This window comes from Mastacembelus armatus, chromosome 21 (assembly GCF_900324485.2).
Source record: "Mastacembelus armatus chromosome 21, fMasArm1.2, whole genome shotgun sequence".
NCBI lineage: Eukaryota > Metazoa > Chordata > Actinopteri > Synbranchiformes > Mastacembelidae > Mastacembelus > Mastacembelus armatus.
This window is the reverse complement of record NC_046653.1, coordinates 13,365,297-13,384,379: the sequence shown is the minus strand read 5'-3', so window position 1 is coordinate 13,384,379 and position 19,083 is coordinate 13,365,297. Positions and strand designations below refer to the sequence as shown.

General features: G+C 39.1%; 1 protein-coding gene across 4 annotated transcripts in view; it reads right to left on the bottom strand.

Annotated features, from left to right (window-relative positions):
- Positions 1-19,083, bottom strand: part of tanc1b (tetratricopeptide repeat, ankyrin repeat and coiled-coil containing 1b) — an 87,079-nt gene that overhangs the window by 50,625 nt on the left and 17,371 nt on the right. For 2 of the 4 annotated variants that reach the window (XM_026294856.2, XM_026294857.2), the window contains exons 3-4: positions 10,682-10,882; positions 1,796-1,900 (exon numbers count right to left, since the gene is read on the bottom strand). In XM_026294856.2, coding sequence (XP_026150641.1) covers positions 1,796-1,900; positions 10,682-10,882 — 306 coding nt within the window. The remainder of the gene's footprint in view (positions 1-1,795; positions 1,901-10,681; positions 10,883-19,083) is intronic. The other 2 variants (XM_026294858.2, XM_026294861.2) reach the window with 1 other exon arrangement.

Below are 19,083 nucleotides of genomic sequence, written 5' to 3'. Positions count from 1 at the left end.
CGGCAAATAAAATGCAAATCCAGTATGTGAGACCACATGGAAGAGAAGAAAAGAGAATAGCACCACTGCTCGACAGCATGTTAGTTGTGCATGGGGTTTCATCCCACTGTAGCTGGGCTATTACTATTAGCCATCATTAGTTAGAATTTATACTGAGCCTAATTGTACATAATTAGTTGAGTAGGTTGGCTCATTTGGATAATTTCTTAGCAGTAAACATTGTTTACCTGCTAACTACAGCTGTGGGATGAATGAGCTAGAAGGTTTCTCTTGGCTTATCTGAATATGTTGATTGGATAACTGTAAATGGCACAAGTGAGGGGCATGTGTGCAGCTGTCTGAACCCAGACCAGGTTGTTTCCAGTTCTGAGGAAGCTGACACAAAATTTGAAAACATGTACAAAAGTCACAAGACTGACTTGAAAGGTTTTAAATGCCCAGAGCTGCACAAGCAGGAAGACTTCTGCTCTTGTTCCAGCAGTTATGAGCAAACGAATGTCCTAAATCTGGCCGAGTACTGCTGTCCTAAAGACTGTGATGTCATTTCTTATTTGTCATAATGTGATCAACTGTTTGTCTCCATCACTGGGAGAAGGTTAGTACAATAACTTAATGCAAAATTCATCTTATAATCTTAACTCAATTTCTGTGTATTCACTATGTTTGAGACGGAAATGCATTTTCTGATTATCTGGGATTGCACCAGATCTTTCACATGCTTCTGAAATAGCCTGCACTGTTATACTGCCTGAAAATCAATATTAGCAAAATTAAAGAAGATGATGCCCTGAGTACAAGTACAACTGAGTAAGGTTAAAAACAACCAAAACAAAAGCCCTTCTGTAAATACAAGTATTATTTTTAGGGTATGCATACTGAAATTAAGCACTGTTTATCTGTTACTGATCAAAAGCAATGGAAAGGGAGGAGGAATTCTTTGGAAATACTGCTTCCAAGACAGCACAGGTGGGTGAATGTGCATGTTTATGTCCTTGTTATTGGAAATGGATCCCAGGTCTGCAGATGAGAGCAACACGTGGAATACTAGTGGGGTGATGGAAGTATGAGTGAGAAGGGTGAGAGGGGTGCTGTTTGTGCAACCTGTGAGAGATCTGCATTTTTACTCATAGTGTGCCCATTCTACCCATATTCAATCATCATTCAGTCAAAAAATCCAAACAGCATCTCTCAAACCTTTCTTCAGAGAGCACAGCTCATAGAACCAGCTTAATGACACTGGCAGTACACCAGCTGTTACGAGATAACATTCATCTGATGTCTGCTCTCTGTTACGAACCACTCTATGTGCTGTGCCAGCTGAATGTCAGACACACCCTTGTGCTTTGGTATGTAACAGTCAACAGTGACTGGGCTGCACTGGGCTACTACCATCTGCATACGTGAGCGATGTACAATCAGACTGCACTATTTAAGTGCTGCCTTTTGCTCATGATAATGCATCCTACTTCACTTAAGTGTCATATAACATTGGAACTTTACTGCTATACAAACAAAACACACATCTCTCAGCACAGGAGAGAACAGGCAGAAATGACACTAAAGCCACACCTAGCAGAAATGAGAAAACACAAGAACACGTACAATTACTGACTCTGTGCTCTAGAAACATTTCATAATAAACAGGGTACTACTGAGGGTGCTCAGATGTACTGGTACACACAACTATCAATGTTAAAAATTCTCTGACCACACACATTTTTCACTTTGAATCCACTTTGCTTTGGTACAAAAAACAAGTAGGAAAATACCAAAACGAGCCAAAAGAAAAACTCACCATTGTGTGAGGACTCCTTGTTATCAGCCACCTTCCTGAGCGCTGACACGATGGCATCAGAGGGGACACGCGGACTCTCCACATATTTGGGCTTCCTGACTGGACCTGCCAGCACGAACCAAAGATGCAGGGAGAACGAAAATGAGAGCGAGTAAGTGTCAGGCAGACAGACAGAAGGGAACGCAGAAGATGAGAGAATGAGAGAAACAGAGAGAGGGAGTTCTCGCTGGATTAACGTGTTCCAGATGGGACTCGATGAGAGGCAGTGGTGTCTTAGTTGGACAAGCCTGGCTGCACTCTGTAGCTCACATAAAACTAACATGCACACACACACACATACACACACACTTTCTCAGACAGCTCCCTGCTCTGAAAGCAGCTCTGGTCTGTCTGACAACCCAAAATATTGGCTGCATGGCTGAAGACTCACAGTAAAACACTGCTCGCTGGCTCTGGGAATGTAAACTACAGCAGGAAACCACAACAATTAGCCTCTTACTGAACTTTAAAAATGAGTACATTGATCTAGGGGATCAGCAAAACGTAAAGAGTTTTTCTGTATGCTTAATTGTGAGCAGTCCCTTTAAACTATACTCTTACATTATTGGGTAAATTATGGTCCAGGTTTCCAAGTTCACCTATGTATCTGGGATAGCAGTACAGTCCTCTGAGAATGGTCTTTAGTGAGGACTCGAGCTTAGGTGACAATTAGAAAATGCTTACTCACAATGCCGAACCTTTCAATAAATCACTGACATACTCATTCCAGTAGAGACACCGCTCCGCTTGTATAATTTATGTTTGTGTGTGTAACTAGATTTGTCCCATTTGTGTATGGCATTTAATCTTCCCTACAGAAACAAAGAATAAGGTTGTTTCTTTGAGTTGTGGCAAAGGCCTACTAATCTTTTGCAATAGTGGCAATATAATTGTTTATACTTGCAGGAGATCCAGCAAAGGCACTAGACTAAATACTAAGCCCTGAAACAAACATCTCTCAAGCAACTAGCTGTGCAAATTTTAAGCCCACATTTTCCTGTGTATACAAGGAAATACATTCCAGTGTCCAGTTATAAGGGTAAAAAAGGAAGATAATCTAAAAACAGGAGGTGACTCTATAATTTTAAGCCATATATCCATAAAAAAATGGCAACAGCATGCCTCCCCTGGCACAACTCCTCCATTCCACTTCAGACTTGACCTACTGTAACCCAGTCCAAACCTCCTCCTTTTCCAGACTCCCGTTATCAGATGACTGCACAGTATGTGTAAGTCCAGTCATAACATAAAGATTAGATGGGAGAGGAGAGATAGCAGTTTCCTATTACTACATGCACCAATAGTCACTCCACCTCAAAAATTCTTCTGAATCAGATAGAACAATTTCCTAAAACCACAGCTGTGATCATAGCCACAGATACTAATACTGGATCTGTGGGTCAGTGGGGGTGGGGGGTTACAGCATCAACCATGTGAGAGGAAATAAATGGGAAGTGTCATTGCCACAAACCAGACATAAGAGTTAAAGTGAGCTTGAGGCACAGTGCCATCTATGGATATGCAACTTGAAATGCATAGTGAAGAATGGCAGTTTTTATCCCTAAACACAGCTTATGCCTCTTAAACCTGTTCTTTTGTTTGTCAGCAGAAATCATGACACAAACCCAGTCAAGGAATCCAAAAGGAAAACCTCAAACTCAAATGTTGAGAAGCTGGAAGTGAAAAATAGTTTTTATGATGGTTCTATTCAAAAGTAATGTAATGTGAGGATTGTATTCCAGCACAGTTGAGTTTAAAAATGAAGGAGACTGATCCCATGAAACATGTACAAAAACTGTTCAAGTGAGGCTGTTATTTGGCAGATATAGTCCAAGACTTTGTCTTGTAAACCTACAATCATCTGTGGACAGTCAAGCACAACCTATTACACAGGAATCACATGGCTCCATTTAAAGTAGGACTACAGAGACACAGGGGGCTGTGGATGAAACACACTTAGTTCAGGTAAATATCTTGGATGAAAAGAACACACTGCCTAATATGTCCTGTTGACTGTATTTCATCTATAAACAACAGGGGGCATAGTTTGAGTAATCTAAACCATATGATCAAGTTTAGATTCAGTTTACACAAAGTGCCAAGACGAACACGGGATCCACACATGAAATTACAAACACGTGGATAGCTATCAGGGGTAATTTTAGGCCACAACTAAAGGTTCATAATACAGGGAAGAGAAAATGGTCTTTTGTCAGATCTCTGATGTCTGTTCATCAGACAAAGCACAAAGGAGTTTCTTTTCCATTCAAAATCTCATTTCAAGATTTAACAGGGTGCCATTACCGCTCTGCCCTTCTAGATGGAAGCACTGACAAATAAGCAATTGCAGTCTATAACAAGCATGAAAAGGTCACAGAAATGGAAGTATCAGACATATGACCCGTGAAGGGCAGTGAGAGAGTGGCAAAAATGAAATGCGTTCTCATCATGATGCATCACACCTTGGATGCAAAATCCAGAGTATAAATCTATTCATATTAATTGTTTCACAGTTTTAAGAAATATAATCTTGTCTAGGAAAATTATCCAATTTCATTTTCTTTAACATTTTAAAGAACTGTGAAAGGAAGACAGACACATCATCGAACTATCACATATGGGCATCCTATTTCAGAACCAGATGCAACAAATTAAGTGGCATTAAGTCCCTGTACTTTGAACGTACCCCATGCAGAGAGGCCAAATGAGGAATATCTCATTCTTATGTCCTTCAAAAAAGCAGACAAGAGCTCATTAGAACAAGGTAAAGCCAACGGACTGATTCAAAAGTATTTTGACCTTGAAACAAACAGGGAGAGAAAGAAAGAGAGGGGTGGTGGGGATTACCTTTCGGGAAACAACACAGAAACAAAAAGTTTACTAGTATAGTTGGATATTTTTTTTGTCTATACCATTTGATTCTAATGTTTCTGAACTGCTCAATATCTTTCATGGTCTGTATTTATAGTTAATGTTCAATTCAGTTGTAAAATAAATGTAATTAAAAATTATAAATGAATAATTACCAAAAATATCAGCTGTCACATGGTATATCCTTGTCTCAGACCATGTAAATATGTTTCTATTATTCTTCTAACCCACTTGCTTCAGAACTATCAAATCACCTTAACAAAAAGGGCAAAAATATGACTTTATTATGGGGACTCTTTCCTCGCTGAGTCTCAGGAATCCATAACCAGGGTGCTGTCAGTCAGCATGCACATTTATACACGCACACACATACCAAACAGTTGAATACCTATGACCAAGTACTTGTAAAGTTGCCCAGTAAATGCCAATGAAAGAGAGGATTGTTCATGGTTAGGAAGTGATCAAAGATTTTTTTCCCAACATTCTTCAAGATGGACTCTGACTTCTTCACATTTCAAATTTTTCAATGACACAGTGTGTCTTCTTTGTGTAGCAAAGGAGAAGAAAAGCAGACACACAACAGAGGTTTTTATGTTCTGAAATGTCATTCTTCTGCTCAAAAGTGAAAAATTATATATGCCAGAAAAAAAGATAGATGAGACTTGTATTCTGAGTGCTACTGTACATGACAAACTCATTTACAAGCATTATTGAATCTTTACTGAAGAACATGGGATATACTTGGCCTTATTAAACACTGTACAAAGTTATTAATCTTTTCACCATTGTGGTTGAAAAAAGTTGATATTTCCTTTTCTTTAACATTTACAATGGTCTAGTATGATAGCCACTACTATATTATAGTATATAATGTAAGTCTACTGACTGACAGTGTTGGTCTGAGACAGGAGGTGAACAGGGACCCCACCGCTGATGAAAAGTGAGACTGCATGTGATAAGGAGCAGAGTGTAGTGAAGTGCAATGAAGTGGAGAACTGGGTGGCCATTGGAGAAACCTTTCAAAGGGTTCCACAGCATCACAAGCTCTTTTACAGCTCAGCTCTCAGAAAGGCATCAATATTCCCCCAGGGCTGTCTGCTTACTGTCAATACCTAAGAGGTGGTTTCAGGAGAACTCACCTCAAAGGGGATACAACTGTCTTTGAAGAGAGTTTCTATCCTCTTGACAGAATTTCAAAATAAATTGCATTCATCTGGCAATGCTTTAAGAAACCTGTGCTCCTCCACGCCACGTTTCCTCTGGCATTATTTGTTAGAAAAGAGTTTTGTAGAAAGTGTTTGTAGGAAATGAGTTTGAGTTATAAGGACATCTATCATTTCGAATCCCATGACATATATTTCCTGGGTGCAGACATGGTTTTGGTTAAAGCAGACACTGTCCTTGCTCAGTGACTCTTCTGTAACTGTCAGTCTTAGTAAAAACACACAAGTCAATGAAGAATGTGTTTTAACAGATGACCCTCTGTGGTGTTTTATGCAATCTGGTGTGTTAATTTCCTCTAAAGCTATGATTAACCTCTACTCCATAAAAATCTCAAATATATTTTACTAAAGGGCCAATGTTTTTAACAACTACAGCAAAGATACACTGCAGAAACTGTAATGTGGTATAAACTGCTAACCACTCAATACTAATTACATACTATAGCATTCAGTGTGCTCAGGGTGAAAATCAGACCATTGTCAGTAAAAGTTTTAATCGGTTTAAAAACATGGTGCTTTTTCCACATTGGCCTAGTGGGTCTAGGTGAGAGTAAAAAAATGTTTAAGCTTTTCCAGATCCTCTAATAGAGAGATCATTAGCGAACAGTGAGCTGTGTTCTCTGGTAGTGATTTGGAGACCAGCCTGGCTGACTGATAAATGAATCAGCCTCTAAACCACCAAAAGTCAAATCTCCCATTAGAGCAAAAACCACCTAACTCATTTTATTATACACAACAATCTACCACAGACCATTCTCCTTGTAGACTCCTTGCATATATAGCAATTAAAATGATGATGACAGCATTAAGTTAATCTGAATAGATGTTTAATGATCCTTTGCAAGCTGGCAAGGAGAAAAAGCAAAAGGGCTCAGCATTGTTGCCATGTGACAACAAAGGTTATTTACTATACATATAGTGGCAGCATTAGTATCATCGTTTTATCAACCTTTGTGCAAATTAACTGTGGAAATTCACCATCACTATTACATGAAATTCAGCTATATGCAAGTTTATTCAGATTTTCTGAGATTTAAGCAGTGAGGTTGTATGTATGTGTATGATTAAGGAGAGCCAGGCTTATTCATGCATAGACAGCAATAGTGTCAAAAAGGTACAGAAACTCACATACTTTCAACACACTCTGCAGTGTAACCCCAAAAACAACATATGTTTATAATCCCACAGCAGCACAGTAACCTACTGCAACCAGTAGAGGTCGCTGTGGAAATACCCAGGAGACTGTCAAAGGTGGAGCTGAGGGAGGAAGAAAAGTCCTCATTTCTGTTTATAAAGAGCTGAAACCCACATTTAATATGCAATCAGCTCTATTCTACCCACTGCCTAGTGAGGGTCCTCAAGGTTTTCAATACCTGAGCTTTGCCCTGCACAGCTTGCAAGCAAGATGGGTCCATTCATGTAACGTTTTTGCAGTAAATGTCCCTCCCTGGGCCTTAAGAGTGCCTGTAAACTATTACCACCACAAAATCTTAAGTGCTGTTCAACACATGTCAGGATGCTATGTTTCATGGCTAAGCTCTGGGCTTAGCTGATCAAAGCTGTGGCAGTCAACGCCACCAGGTTTTTGTGGTCTGGGCATCTGTCATACTCCTAATTAACTCAGTGCTTCTCTGTTGTTTCCTGTGAAGTTTTTCATGAAAAGAACAACCACTAAATTGGGGCCTTCTAGACTGCAATAGATTATTCAATGTGTCAGGAAATGAAGCCAAGCTACAAAATTCTTTCTGAATCTCTGAAACTGCATCCCATCAAAGGCATCAGTGATAGATGAGAAGTACAGATGAATTAAAAAAATTCATTGATGGATGTACTGAATGTATAAACAAATTGGAGACGTCTGACTTGAGTAGATAAACCAGATAACATTTGATAAAATGAATGGATTGGTATGAAAAACTGTGAGAGAACTTATGTTCTTATTTTGTAACTATGAACTCCACATAAATGAACTTATTTTATTGTAAATTTAGTTAAATATATCCATGATCTCCAGTGTCGTATGATGTGAGAACATAAATAAGAACTTTATCCTTATGACTCATCAGTGTCAGGCGAAAACCACGTAACTCCAGATTTTGTTACTTTTTATTCTTAACCAAAACTAAACGATTTAAAACTAACATTTATAACATTGTCTATTCTTCTGTAGCTAAACAAACCATTTAAAATCCATTGGTTTGTCGAACAAAGCACTCTGTCACAACGCTAATGACTTTTTCTAGCCTCATAAAATCTTAATATTTTGGAGATACATGACAGCCACAGGCAAGATAATATATGATAATAGCAACTTGAGATAGTAACCTATTTTTCACTTCCCTGAGTTTATCTGCGAAGGCCTCATTTAGTTTACAATTACTATTTTCAGGACAGACCTGGCCAATAAAGCAACATCAGGAAGATATTAAGAAAACAATACAGAACACAATCACACATGGATATTATCTTGATATTACTGAACTAAATAATTAACTAAGCATACTTATTGCGTGCTCTTACACATCATAGATATAGCATTAATATCGTGCTTCTACTTGGATTAGTCAGGTATCTTTTAACAATTTCCATGTTACCACACATTTCCAAAATATTGCATCAATGTGACTGAATATGCTGGAAAATTCTTACTAGTATCAACCGATTTCAAGTGCTCTTTAGTAAGGACAGAGATCAAATCAAATCATCGAATCATTTCACACACACCATGTATTCTTTATGCTACAATAATAGCAAACTTATATTTTCATAATCTGGTAAGGTGTTATACACACTGCCCTTCAATAAAAAAGAGCAGCCAGTGTGGCCGAGCTAGTATACGCTAAGAACTCCAGTTTTCCTACTAAAAACAGAAAAAACAACAGAAAATGATCTTTTTGTTTATAACAGAACATCTGCATAATGGTAGTAAGTCGCAGGGTCATCTCAATGTTATCCATTTTTGGTAACGGAAGATATGTCATTTCCAGATGAAATGAGCTGTAAATTGAGTATAACACAATGATGCCTCTACGGCTCAGTAACAATGAGAAAGACAAAATGGAAAATGACCCATGTTGTTTTCGTCGCAGAACTGAGACATTTCCTGCAGTATGTGTTTATTAACTAAAGGTGTGAACTCTCCCCCTACAGGTTTTCACAGTTACCTGTGAGGACAGTGGAGGAGAGCCTACAGACCATCCCCCAACCCTTAATCCCTGGTTGGCCTCCATAACATCTTGTCAGTCCATTTTCCCTCTTTTTTTTTTTTCTATGCCTCACAGCACCCATGAGGGAATATGCTTTTAATGAGTGTTCCCTTCCACCTGTCCCTCGAGCCCCATTCATCTTCACAAACTCAGCTCTTCTTTCTCTTGATTTCTCTCTCCCTCTATGACATCTCTTCATGTCTGTAAATGTACATTTCATCAGCGTTCTCTCTTATGGATTTAAAACGGTCATCACAAATCCTCAGGTAGTTGAACAGAATTGTTTTGATATAAGTAGGGGCTGAGCTAATTGACCACTATTGACTGTATTTTTATTATCTGGAGCCCAAGCATACTTGCAAATATGTATCTACCTCACAGTGCATATGTGCAGAATGCACTGCTTCACAATTTCAGGCCTGCAGGTCAAATATAAGGTTCTGAATTACAAGAGAATTGTAAAAGAACTGTAGAAACGATGCATAAAAATATATTTGAGAACACTGAAACAAACACAATATCACCTTCCTAATCCGCAGCTGGTATTAGAATACAGCCCTACATATAAAACGTTCATTATAAAAATACAATGAGTCAAAACAGCTTAAACCCAAATCTTAAAATGAGAGTTAAAATGAAAATTTCTTAAAGATGTGAGCTTGAACAAGTTTTCGTAAGGATTAAGCCAGACCATTTCCTTCCCATCATCTCATCTTTACACTGAGCAGATCAAAGCCAAAACCACTCTAAACAAAGGCTTGATACCCCACAGATGAGTGCCACATGTGAGCAGAGCCACATTGACCACTTAAGGATTTCTCTCCTCTTTGCCAAGTCTCCAGAACACAAAGACTCAGGTTGAAATAAGTTCAGCTACAAAGGTATCCCCTGCTTTGAAGCACTCCACAGCTGGTGACAAGCTTGTTCCTAACATAGCGGATAGAAGGAGGCTGAGAGGACTGACAATTAGATGCAGTGTAAACACACGCCCATTACCAGCCAGTAAAGTGTAAACACACAGTGTAGTTGTAAAGATCTCGACTTCAGCACAAAGTGGTCAAATACAAGTGACAGACATGACAGCAACAAATCTCTGTAAGCAGACCAAGCTCACAGTCTAACTGGCGGGATCCACAATGGTCGAGCTACCTTTGTTACTTCATCCGTCAGTATTCGAAATGACTTTCTAAGAGTAACAATTATTCAGAAATGTTTGACATGTTTCAAAATGGTCTAAGTTAAAAACTGTTTAAAAGCCTTAGAGAAACTGTCATACCAGCAGCGCTGTCATTCAACAGTCATACAAAAGCACCTGAGTGTGAACAGGAGTGATCACTTACAGAGTAAGAAAGCTCAATTATTGCACAAAGAATTGGAATAATCTAAATGTTCGCAGCACATTTTTAGCTTGTCTTAGGTGATATACAGGGTGGTGTATGGTACACAGCAGAAAAGTTTTTTTTTTAGGAAAGTAATTTGATTTTAGGCAAATCAGTAACAACATCATATACAAAAGCTCATCACAGAAAATAATGTACAAATAGTACCTGGTGATCTCTTGCTGGGACGTAGGGGCATCATGTAGGTTTGTCGCGGCAATAGTGGTGATGAGGGGAGAGACATGGACACTCCCTTGGCAAGGCTTAGCCTGAAAACATCATCCTGTACATAAGGGTGACCACTGCCATGGCCCTGGACATTCCGCTCAGGTGGAAATCTCCCTTGGGCACTCTGACTGTGAATATCACCTGTTGAGCAGAACCACAAGATTGTTACAGATTTTACAAATATCTTTGGTATTACCCCATGAAATGATACAAGATCTCCTGAGACAGTCTTTAAACCATGTATGTACATGCATACAACAGTCTTTCCCTTTCCACAGACACATTGTCTTAAGTTTTGTTGAAGAAGTAGTTGACAACATTCAGTGGGATTTTGAGTGTTGCTTCTACTGTCACAATGTGCCCAGGAAACCAAACGGTAGCCTACTGGCTGATGACCCCCTTGAGAATTTAGTATCCAAGAAATGTAGAAGCACCCTTCGTAGTAGTCTTCCCACACTGAGTATTTACATTAAATAAATATCCTCAAGGACACTTTAAATTGAGACGTGGATTTTTTGGACGTACCAAGTTATTTACTATACAACACTTATTTTTAAGGGTTTTATTTAATACAGGAACCATAATCCTGGAAAAGAAATTGGATAATTAAAGACGACCAAACTGACCTTGAAACTGACCCAACTGAAACAATGTACCAAATCATTTTCTTTTACTACCATCCTGAGTCTGAACACCACAAATGTAAAACCTCAGAGGAAACCTTGCCAGTGTTTACTGCAGAAAGGAGCTTGGTCCTGCCAGGGATTTTTGAGTACATATAAAAGACTTATCATTGTTCCATCTATCCATAATCTCAACCCCTTATCCATACAAGATAAGGTTTAGAGTATATGTGCTCTAACTGTAGTTGCTGGTTTACTGCCAGGTTTGCAAACATTATTTGGTCATCCACATCTCTAGTTCAGCATCCACCTGTAGGCTCTGTTATCCTCCTAAGGCAAGGTTTATTGGCATCATTCTTCAGTCTTCACTTTTCTGAGCTTTGTGCCTGCAGAGGTTGATGGGAGGGTTAATAGCTGCCAAATATGAAAGAAGAGTTGCTGATTCTCAGGGAAAAGACATCCTTTCAGAAACATTTTTGACCACCCACATATAGCAGATTGGTATGCAGCCAAAAATCACTTTAAGGATGGAAAAAGGTCATCCTCAGACTCAAGTGACTCATGTTAGGGACAAGAGAGACAATTGTTAGAGTTGATGAAATCAGCCAAACAAAACAAATTGCCATGGCAGAAAAGAATGTCAGAGATAAGTCTCTTAATATGTTGCTAGGGACACAAACAAGAAAAACTGGTAGAGGTGGGAAAACACAGACAAGCACTGCATCCCAGAAAGCATAGGGCCACATAATATGTATTTAAACCCAGGGTCATGGTCCAGTGAGCATTTTTCATGCCACTGGGGTGCATGAGAAGGACATCGACTTAGTGGAGTAAATAAGGCTATACCACTGACCACTGAGCTAAGATAACATGGAATTCACTAAGCACACTGGCTGACTGGTCTTTGCTAAATATTTTGAGGAAAACTATGTGTTATCAAACCTGCCATTCTGACGCAGTTTGAGAAATGTCACTTATCTTTCTCTCTATCCATACCATCCTTGTTCTCTTGCCCTACAGGGCTGAGGCAGAATGTTGATCAGTTCCAACCTACAAAACAAGCACCCCTCATTGACTGGCCCCACACAGATGTAAAAGAAATCTTATTTTGACAATTTTTGCATTATAAAAAATGAGAAACTCTTATATACAAGTGTGCAACACAACTGAATATATCACTCTGCAGTGTTTATTAAAAGTGAAACAAAGTCCAAAATGTGAAGGGGCCTGAATAGTTTCTACAGTGATTTAAAATTTGTCATACTGGAAACAGATTTTTGTGATTATGAGGCAGAGACAGGTAGTTCATCATAATGACCCAATAAAAAAAGACATTAGGCTGAAGAAAAGGACAGTATTACAGTGAAAAGTTTTGATATGACGAGAATGTTTTAAACTGTGTGTCCCTTCCATATGTAACACTGGTTTTAAACTGTGAATGTCAAGAAAATGTGAGTGGCTGTAAAGGGCTTTTAAGTTGCCAACAAATCTGAACTAAGTCCACTGAGCAGATTGAGATACCAAGAGGAAAAGCTGTGTCCATGTCACAACGTGGTTCATAACTGTTTCCTAATAGCTGCACAAGAGTAAGCTTGCAGGACTATGGCTCGAAGGAGAAAACCTCACCCGTGAGAAAACTCTCTCACTTCTCCCATCAGACATTTGCCTGGTTAACTACAAGCAGTTCTGCAACACAAACAATAACTTTAGAAGTGTACATTTCACATTTCAAGCCCATATAAATTTCACGCTGCCTTCAGCCTATATGAAAGAGGTTAAAGCATTGATGCCTGCAGTATAAGCCAGTCATTTTTTTCTTATGGTGCTACTGTTCTCTACACTGCTATCAAAACCACATCTAGGAAAAGACATTTTTTTTTTCCGTCTCACCTATTGAGAGACAGTAATTCTTGGTTCTCCGCAGCCCCTACACGTCTTTATACAAGACTTAACAAATGACTTTACCTGGCTATTAGTCTGCTCAGTGCTAGCCAAGCTCTAGATGGAAAAAACAGGCTTCTGCATGGAAAGACCATTCTAACCATGGAGTTGGCTAAGAGCAAAGTACAGTAATCTATTATGTGGCATCAAAGTTGCCCACTCATCATAGCCACAAATTAAAACGTATGAATTATCAACCTCAAGAAAACATATAATACCTAATGCATACTATATGTCAGCAGACCCAGCTAAATCATAACTGCAGATGTGGCGAACCACAGTACCGACAATTAGCTTTAGTTCTGTTTTCAGGATTGTGCTGCTCAGGGAGATTAGCACTGACGCCTGTCTGCAGCCAGAGGCTTGTTGATATCACTCTAAACTGAACTACACAAGGCTCTCCTTAGAGAAATGATTGTTGTTAGGCTGCGGGTCTAATCAGAAACAGACAAGCATTTTCCCTACACCTCTGCCTCCCCACAGGGGACACAAAGTTGTCCTGTGTTTTAAAGGGCTCCTAAACAAAGAAAAATACCAGAGACAGGAAGCAAAAAAGTTGCAATGACACCCCTGTGCGCCCTCAGACAGGGAAAATCCTGTGAATGATCTAAAGGTCACTCAGCTGAGGCCAGGAGCTGTCGTCACCTTGAACTGAATGGGACACACATCCACACTGAGACTGCCACTTAAAATGATCCTTAGGGTACTTTGTGCCTGGTTGCAGGTACAATAATGCAGATGTGGCTCATATCATACAGGCAGTCACACTAAAGCTCACTCTTGCTTAAGTTAAACACAAACCTCATTCAAGTGTCTATCATCACATTACAATACCAATATTATTACTAAGTGTCTCCCCAGGGTGTGAGGGTTTAGGTGTTATCGCTGAATGAATTCCTCAGAAATGAATTGCGTGTTTTGCTCTGATGGTGTAGGACCATGAACCACAACATCACCATCTGTGTCAGTTGTCAATCTGTTCATATCTCATGTCTCGCTATTTCTCCCTCTCATCACTTGGTGTCGTTCCTCTACTAAAATTCTTTATTAAAGGTAAAAGTACAAGAATTTATCAGATACATTTAAATTTTTCCTAACAGAACAAATAATCAAGATTCTGTGGTGTGTTTGGATGACAGCTTCCCCCTGCACCACTATACTAATTTTATCAAGATTAGATTGGGTATATTCCAAAATCTGCCAGCGAACCTTTCAGAGCAGGTCATGGCTGATACCGGGTTCAATCATATTGCATGCTAAAGAGATTATGGCAAAGTTGTAATTTTGGTCGATCCTGAAAAGAAGAGGTGCCACATAAAAGCAGGTCGTCCAAGTGCTGGTGAATATGCTGCAGTGTGTCATGGTGCCTGCACTGCCATCTGACCGATGCTATATAACACAGAGGGACGCATGGACAGAAACTCGCCAGTACTATTTCAGTTACTTTCCTAAACCCTGGTTGGGGTAAGGCCTGCAATTTCAGCCCCTGCTGTGGTCAACGAAACCAACCCTTTCTAATTATACAGTGCTGCCCCAAAAATGATGTAAAAATGATTACAGTCCCTTGCATGCTCTTTCCTCCTCATCAAAGTGAAGGGCCAGAGCCCACGAGGACATGCCCAAACCATAAATACGGTTCAATATTATTTCAGGACATTGATTTAGAAAAATAGGTATTAAAGTACAAATCAATTATTTGAGCAGGTCAGTGTAAATCAATCTTAAATGCGTATTCCAACCAATGTTCCATCTCGCTGTCTCCTACATTTGCCATGTTATCATGAAGATGGAAAGTCTGAACTTTGCATTAAAACTGCATAAAAGGGAAAGACAAAATCTTAAATGGCTGAATGCTGAGGAGGGTATCTACACTGTTTGGAGGGGGGGAACAAAATCATATTCACATTCTGATTACAATATTTCTTTTCTCATTCCTGGCCTAAGCCTCCTAGCATGCTAGGCACTGTTTTGTATCACTGTTTTATCTGTATCAATTTAAGGCAAAGACTACTGGATTGCAGTCTTTGCCTCCCCAAGTAAATCTGTGCAATGGAAGTCAATCACAAGTCACCCCCTGTGAGAGAATATGATGAAAGATGAGGGCAATGTGTGGCAAGTGAAGGGTTTTTGAATACAAGTTAGAAAAATACAAGTAATAAAATCTGTTATGCTGGCACATATTTTTCGATTCTTTTCTGAAGATACCCAGCCACAGGGATAAATGCCATTACGATGTGTGTATGAATTGTGTTGTGATGTCATTTATGATGAGCCTCTTACAGAATGAATTTAGAGAGTCTTGACCCTATATTAAAATAACAAAGGCACCTAGAAAAGTGAGAGTAACTTAATAATTATTAATTAGCCACAAATTGTGCTCAGTTAGCACTTCAAATTAAATTAGGTAACACGTTGTAGGGGAACCTCTAGAAGATACAGAGATCAGACCATCTTTACCTGAACCGTGAATCAGGTGCCAAACTGCAAGACTATGTACGTATCTTGAAAATCACAATACGGTCAGAATAACTGAACTATCAGACTAAAACAGTGGTGTTTCTGTCAGTTTGTTCACTGTGTGTATAATTCAAATCAAAACAATTAAACTGCCACTTAAACAATAAGAGCCATGACACCATTGTATTCTCCCCTAATACACAAATACTGTACACAAAGAAACACACACACAAATACATAAAAATTACCTTCTCGTTAGTTAATGGACCACAGAGAAAATTACGAAAGGCTATAATTAATGCAGATTCTTTCAGATGGCACACAAAGCACGATGACCATGGGACAATCCACCAAAGGGGGAATTCTCCCACTAGGCTGAGTACAAATGTGGATTCCCAGTGTACTTCCGAGACTGGGATGACAGTCTCACAAAAGCTGTCATGGTTAGCACACAGCAATCCACAGAGAGAAGAAAAGGCCAGACAACAAGGACTAGAGTGGGGGAGGGTTTTTGGTACAAGCCGTCCATGATGTTGAAGGACAAATTAGATGTGATATGTTAATAGGATGCAAATCTGTGTGGGTCAAAATTCCCTAAACAATCCGAAGGCAAAAATTACCTGTCAACGCAAAGCCATGGCAGCACTCTGTGAAACACTGCAGGCATCAGTATTTTTCCCCATGAAGCCATTCTAATTTCAGGCCACTTTACTCAGTGGTAGTCATAGAAACAGACAAAACACTGTAAAAGGCAGCTGGATAAAAGACTGTAAAATACAGAATGATGAAAGTGATGAATAGTAAAGCATCCTTTGCACCTCATTTTGTTGTCATTTATATAACTTCCACTTGACTTCATTCCTGGTGCAGAATTAAGCATGGGGGAATAAAAGGCAACCATCGCAACATCTCACAAAATCTGATTTCCTTTTCTTTTCACTCTGTTTATTGAATGTTAAGTATATTAATAGGCTGACCATATCCCTCTGGTGCCTATATTTTCTACCACAAAATGTCAATTTTGTCTTCAGCAATTCCATTAAATCTTCAAATGTCCAGACAAACTCTCTTAATAGTTTCAAAGGATTATTAACTTATGCTGGTGGCCCCTGTGGAGAGAAAACACTGACAGCATCTTTAGTTTTAGCTTGTCAGAAACAGTTCCTGCAGCTCTGAAACTCTGAACTCAAATTCATATGCACTTGACAATGAGAACAAATTAACTGATTGATGCAAAGTTAAGATGCTGTAGGCAAAGTAAGAGTGCAGAATGTTTTGATTCCAAGACACTAAGACTGTGTCGTTCTCTCTTTCCCACTGAAGCACAGCTCTGCAGTGTCCTTAGCTCTGGAATGCCTTCCCCACTGGCCCCATGGGAAGAAAGGCCGAGGAGGGGTATTTGTGTGTGCAGGGGGTGGGGTAGGGATGTAGTACTGTGCAGACACCATGACATTTCCCATTCCTCTTTATAAATCACCAATTTGAGGGGGTATGGGAAAAAAATGAGCCGGACCACACTTTTGATGCTTTATTTCAGGAACCCATATAGTGATCCAATAGGAAGGAATCAGGACATTGAAGCATTTTTCTGTGTAACAGGATGTTATGAATTCTGATACGCTGCTTGACCAATCTGAAAACAGTCAAATAGAGAGCAGGTGTCTTATAATCTGTCTAAAAACACAATACCTAGCATATGATTGCACACATCTAGTCAGTCCCACATGGACCTAGAAAGAACTGTGTTGATATCTTAGAAAGCTACACTGTGTTCACACATCAATGAGTTTCAAGGTTTCAGCTGAGTACTGAGGATAGTGTTTCAGTTAAATAAGATGGAAGAAGAGCATTACTGTAATTCCTCCACCGAAACGAAGCAGAGTTAAGAAGAGCAAAACTGAGAATCAATGTAGACATTTTATTGTGAAGAGAAACAAAAACCACAAATGCTAGTTGCTCATTAGAAAACCAAAATGTTAACTGATATATTTCTTGAGTGTTGAGGATAGTTACATAAAATAAAATAAAAAAAAATTAAAAACACATAAAAGACAACACTGCAGCAGTAACATAATACAAATGTTTGACCATCCATGCAAATCTAAATTAACCAAGTGGTTATGTTGAACTGCCAAGGGCTTGGCCTTGTTTCATCAGAGTTTTGGAATAAATTAAGGCAGATCTACTGTTGACAGTCATGGCTGGAGAGTTATTGCTATTCATGCTAGCAGCATTGTGTGTGAGGTCCTATATGAATTTCTCTCCACAGGCCTCAATGCCAGTGGGGAACACTATTCACTCTCACAGTAAAGGGACAATACCATGTCACTGCTTAAACTCTTCTTATTCACTGTTCATAATCAGAGCTCTTTAACCAGTCAAATGGTGTCGGCTGCTTTAATATTCTTTGAGGAGTTGACACTGTTGCCCTTTCTGACTAATTTCTGGAGTTGATTTTAAACATATCTGACATTTTATTCACCAAAAATTGTTTTAATTTTTCTAAATCCATCTAAATTCTCCTCTGTCCCCTAGCAGACTGTTTCAAAAGTTATTAAAGTAAATTATTTAGAAGCACCTATTCTAATTGGCTGGAGGTGATGACTCAAGTTCAATTTCACTGTCTCCAAAATGAATTTCAGAGATTTTTGACATTAACTTCCAATCTTGTGGAAAAATATGCAAAGACTTTTTAGACAAAGAGAAACCATCATGGGTGGGTGTGAGATAACAACTGGCATAGCTCACTCTCAAGATGGAAGATTCAAAATTTCATATAACTTAAAAACTCAGCAGACAAAAATGTAGTAGTTTGACAGGAGAGAAGGACTTCTATATTTTGTTTTCCATCAAAGTAAAGAAGGGGTAATATAGTCCCACTTAACATTACACATAATCCATCCTTTATTCCTAATACTATTTTTTCCCAATGTTGTTCCGGTGTTTCTTAAGGGATATCTGGTACAGTCAAACAACTGGTACAGTCTAAGCAAAGGACAGGTGGATGACACCAGCACATGTCTATACTACAATTAATCATTTTAACTCTGCAAAAACAGCCCAGGGGCCACTTTTCAAGGCAGAGCATTTGCAATGTATCCAGATGAGAGATGGGTTCACTTTAAATCTTTTTCCAAAGTTCCACTTCCAATTTTGACTTTGTTCTTTATAGATAAAGCAGCTCTGAGACACGTGGAATTTATTTCCAAGCACAATTGCAAGTGCAATGTGGTCTGGAGCCTTGGGTTACCAAGGAGATCTGGTTTAACAAGAGATTTGGATTGCCATTATCACAGACCATTAGGCAGAGCTTCTTCTGGG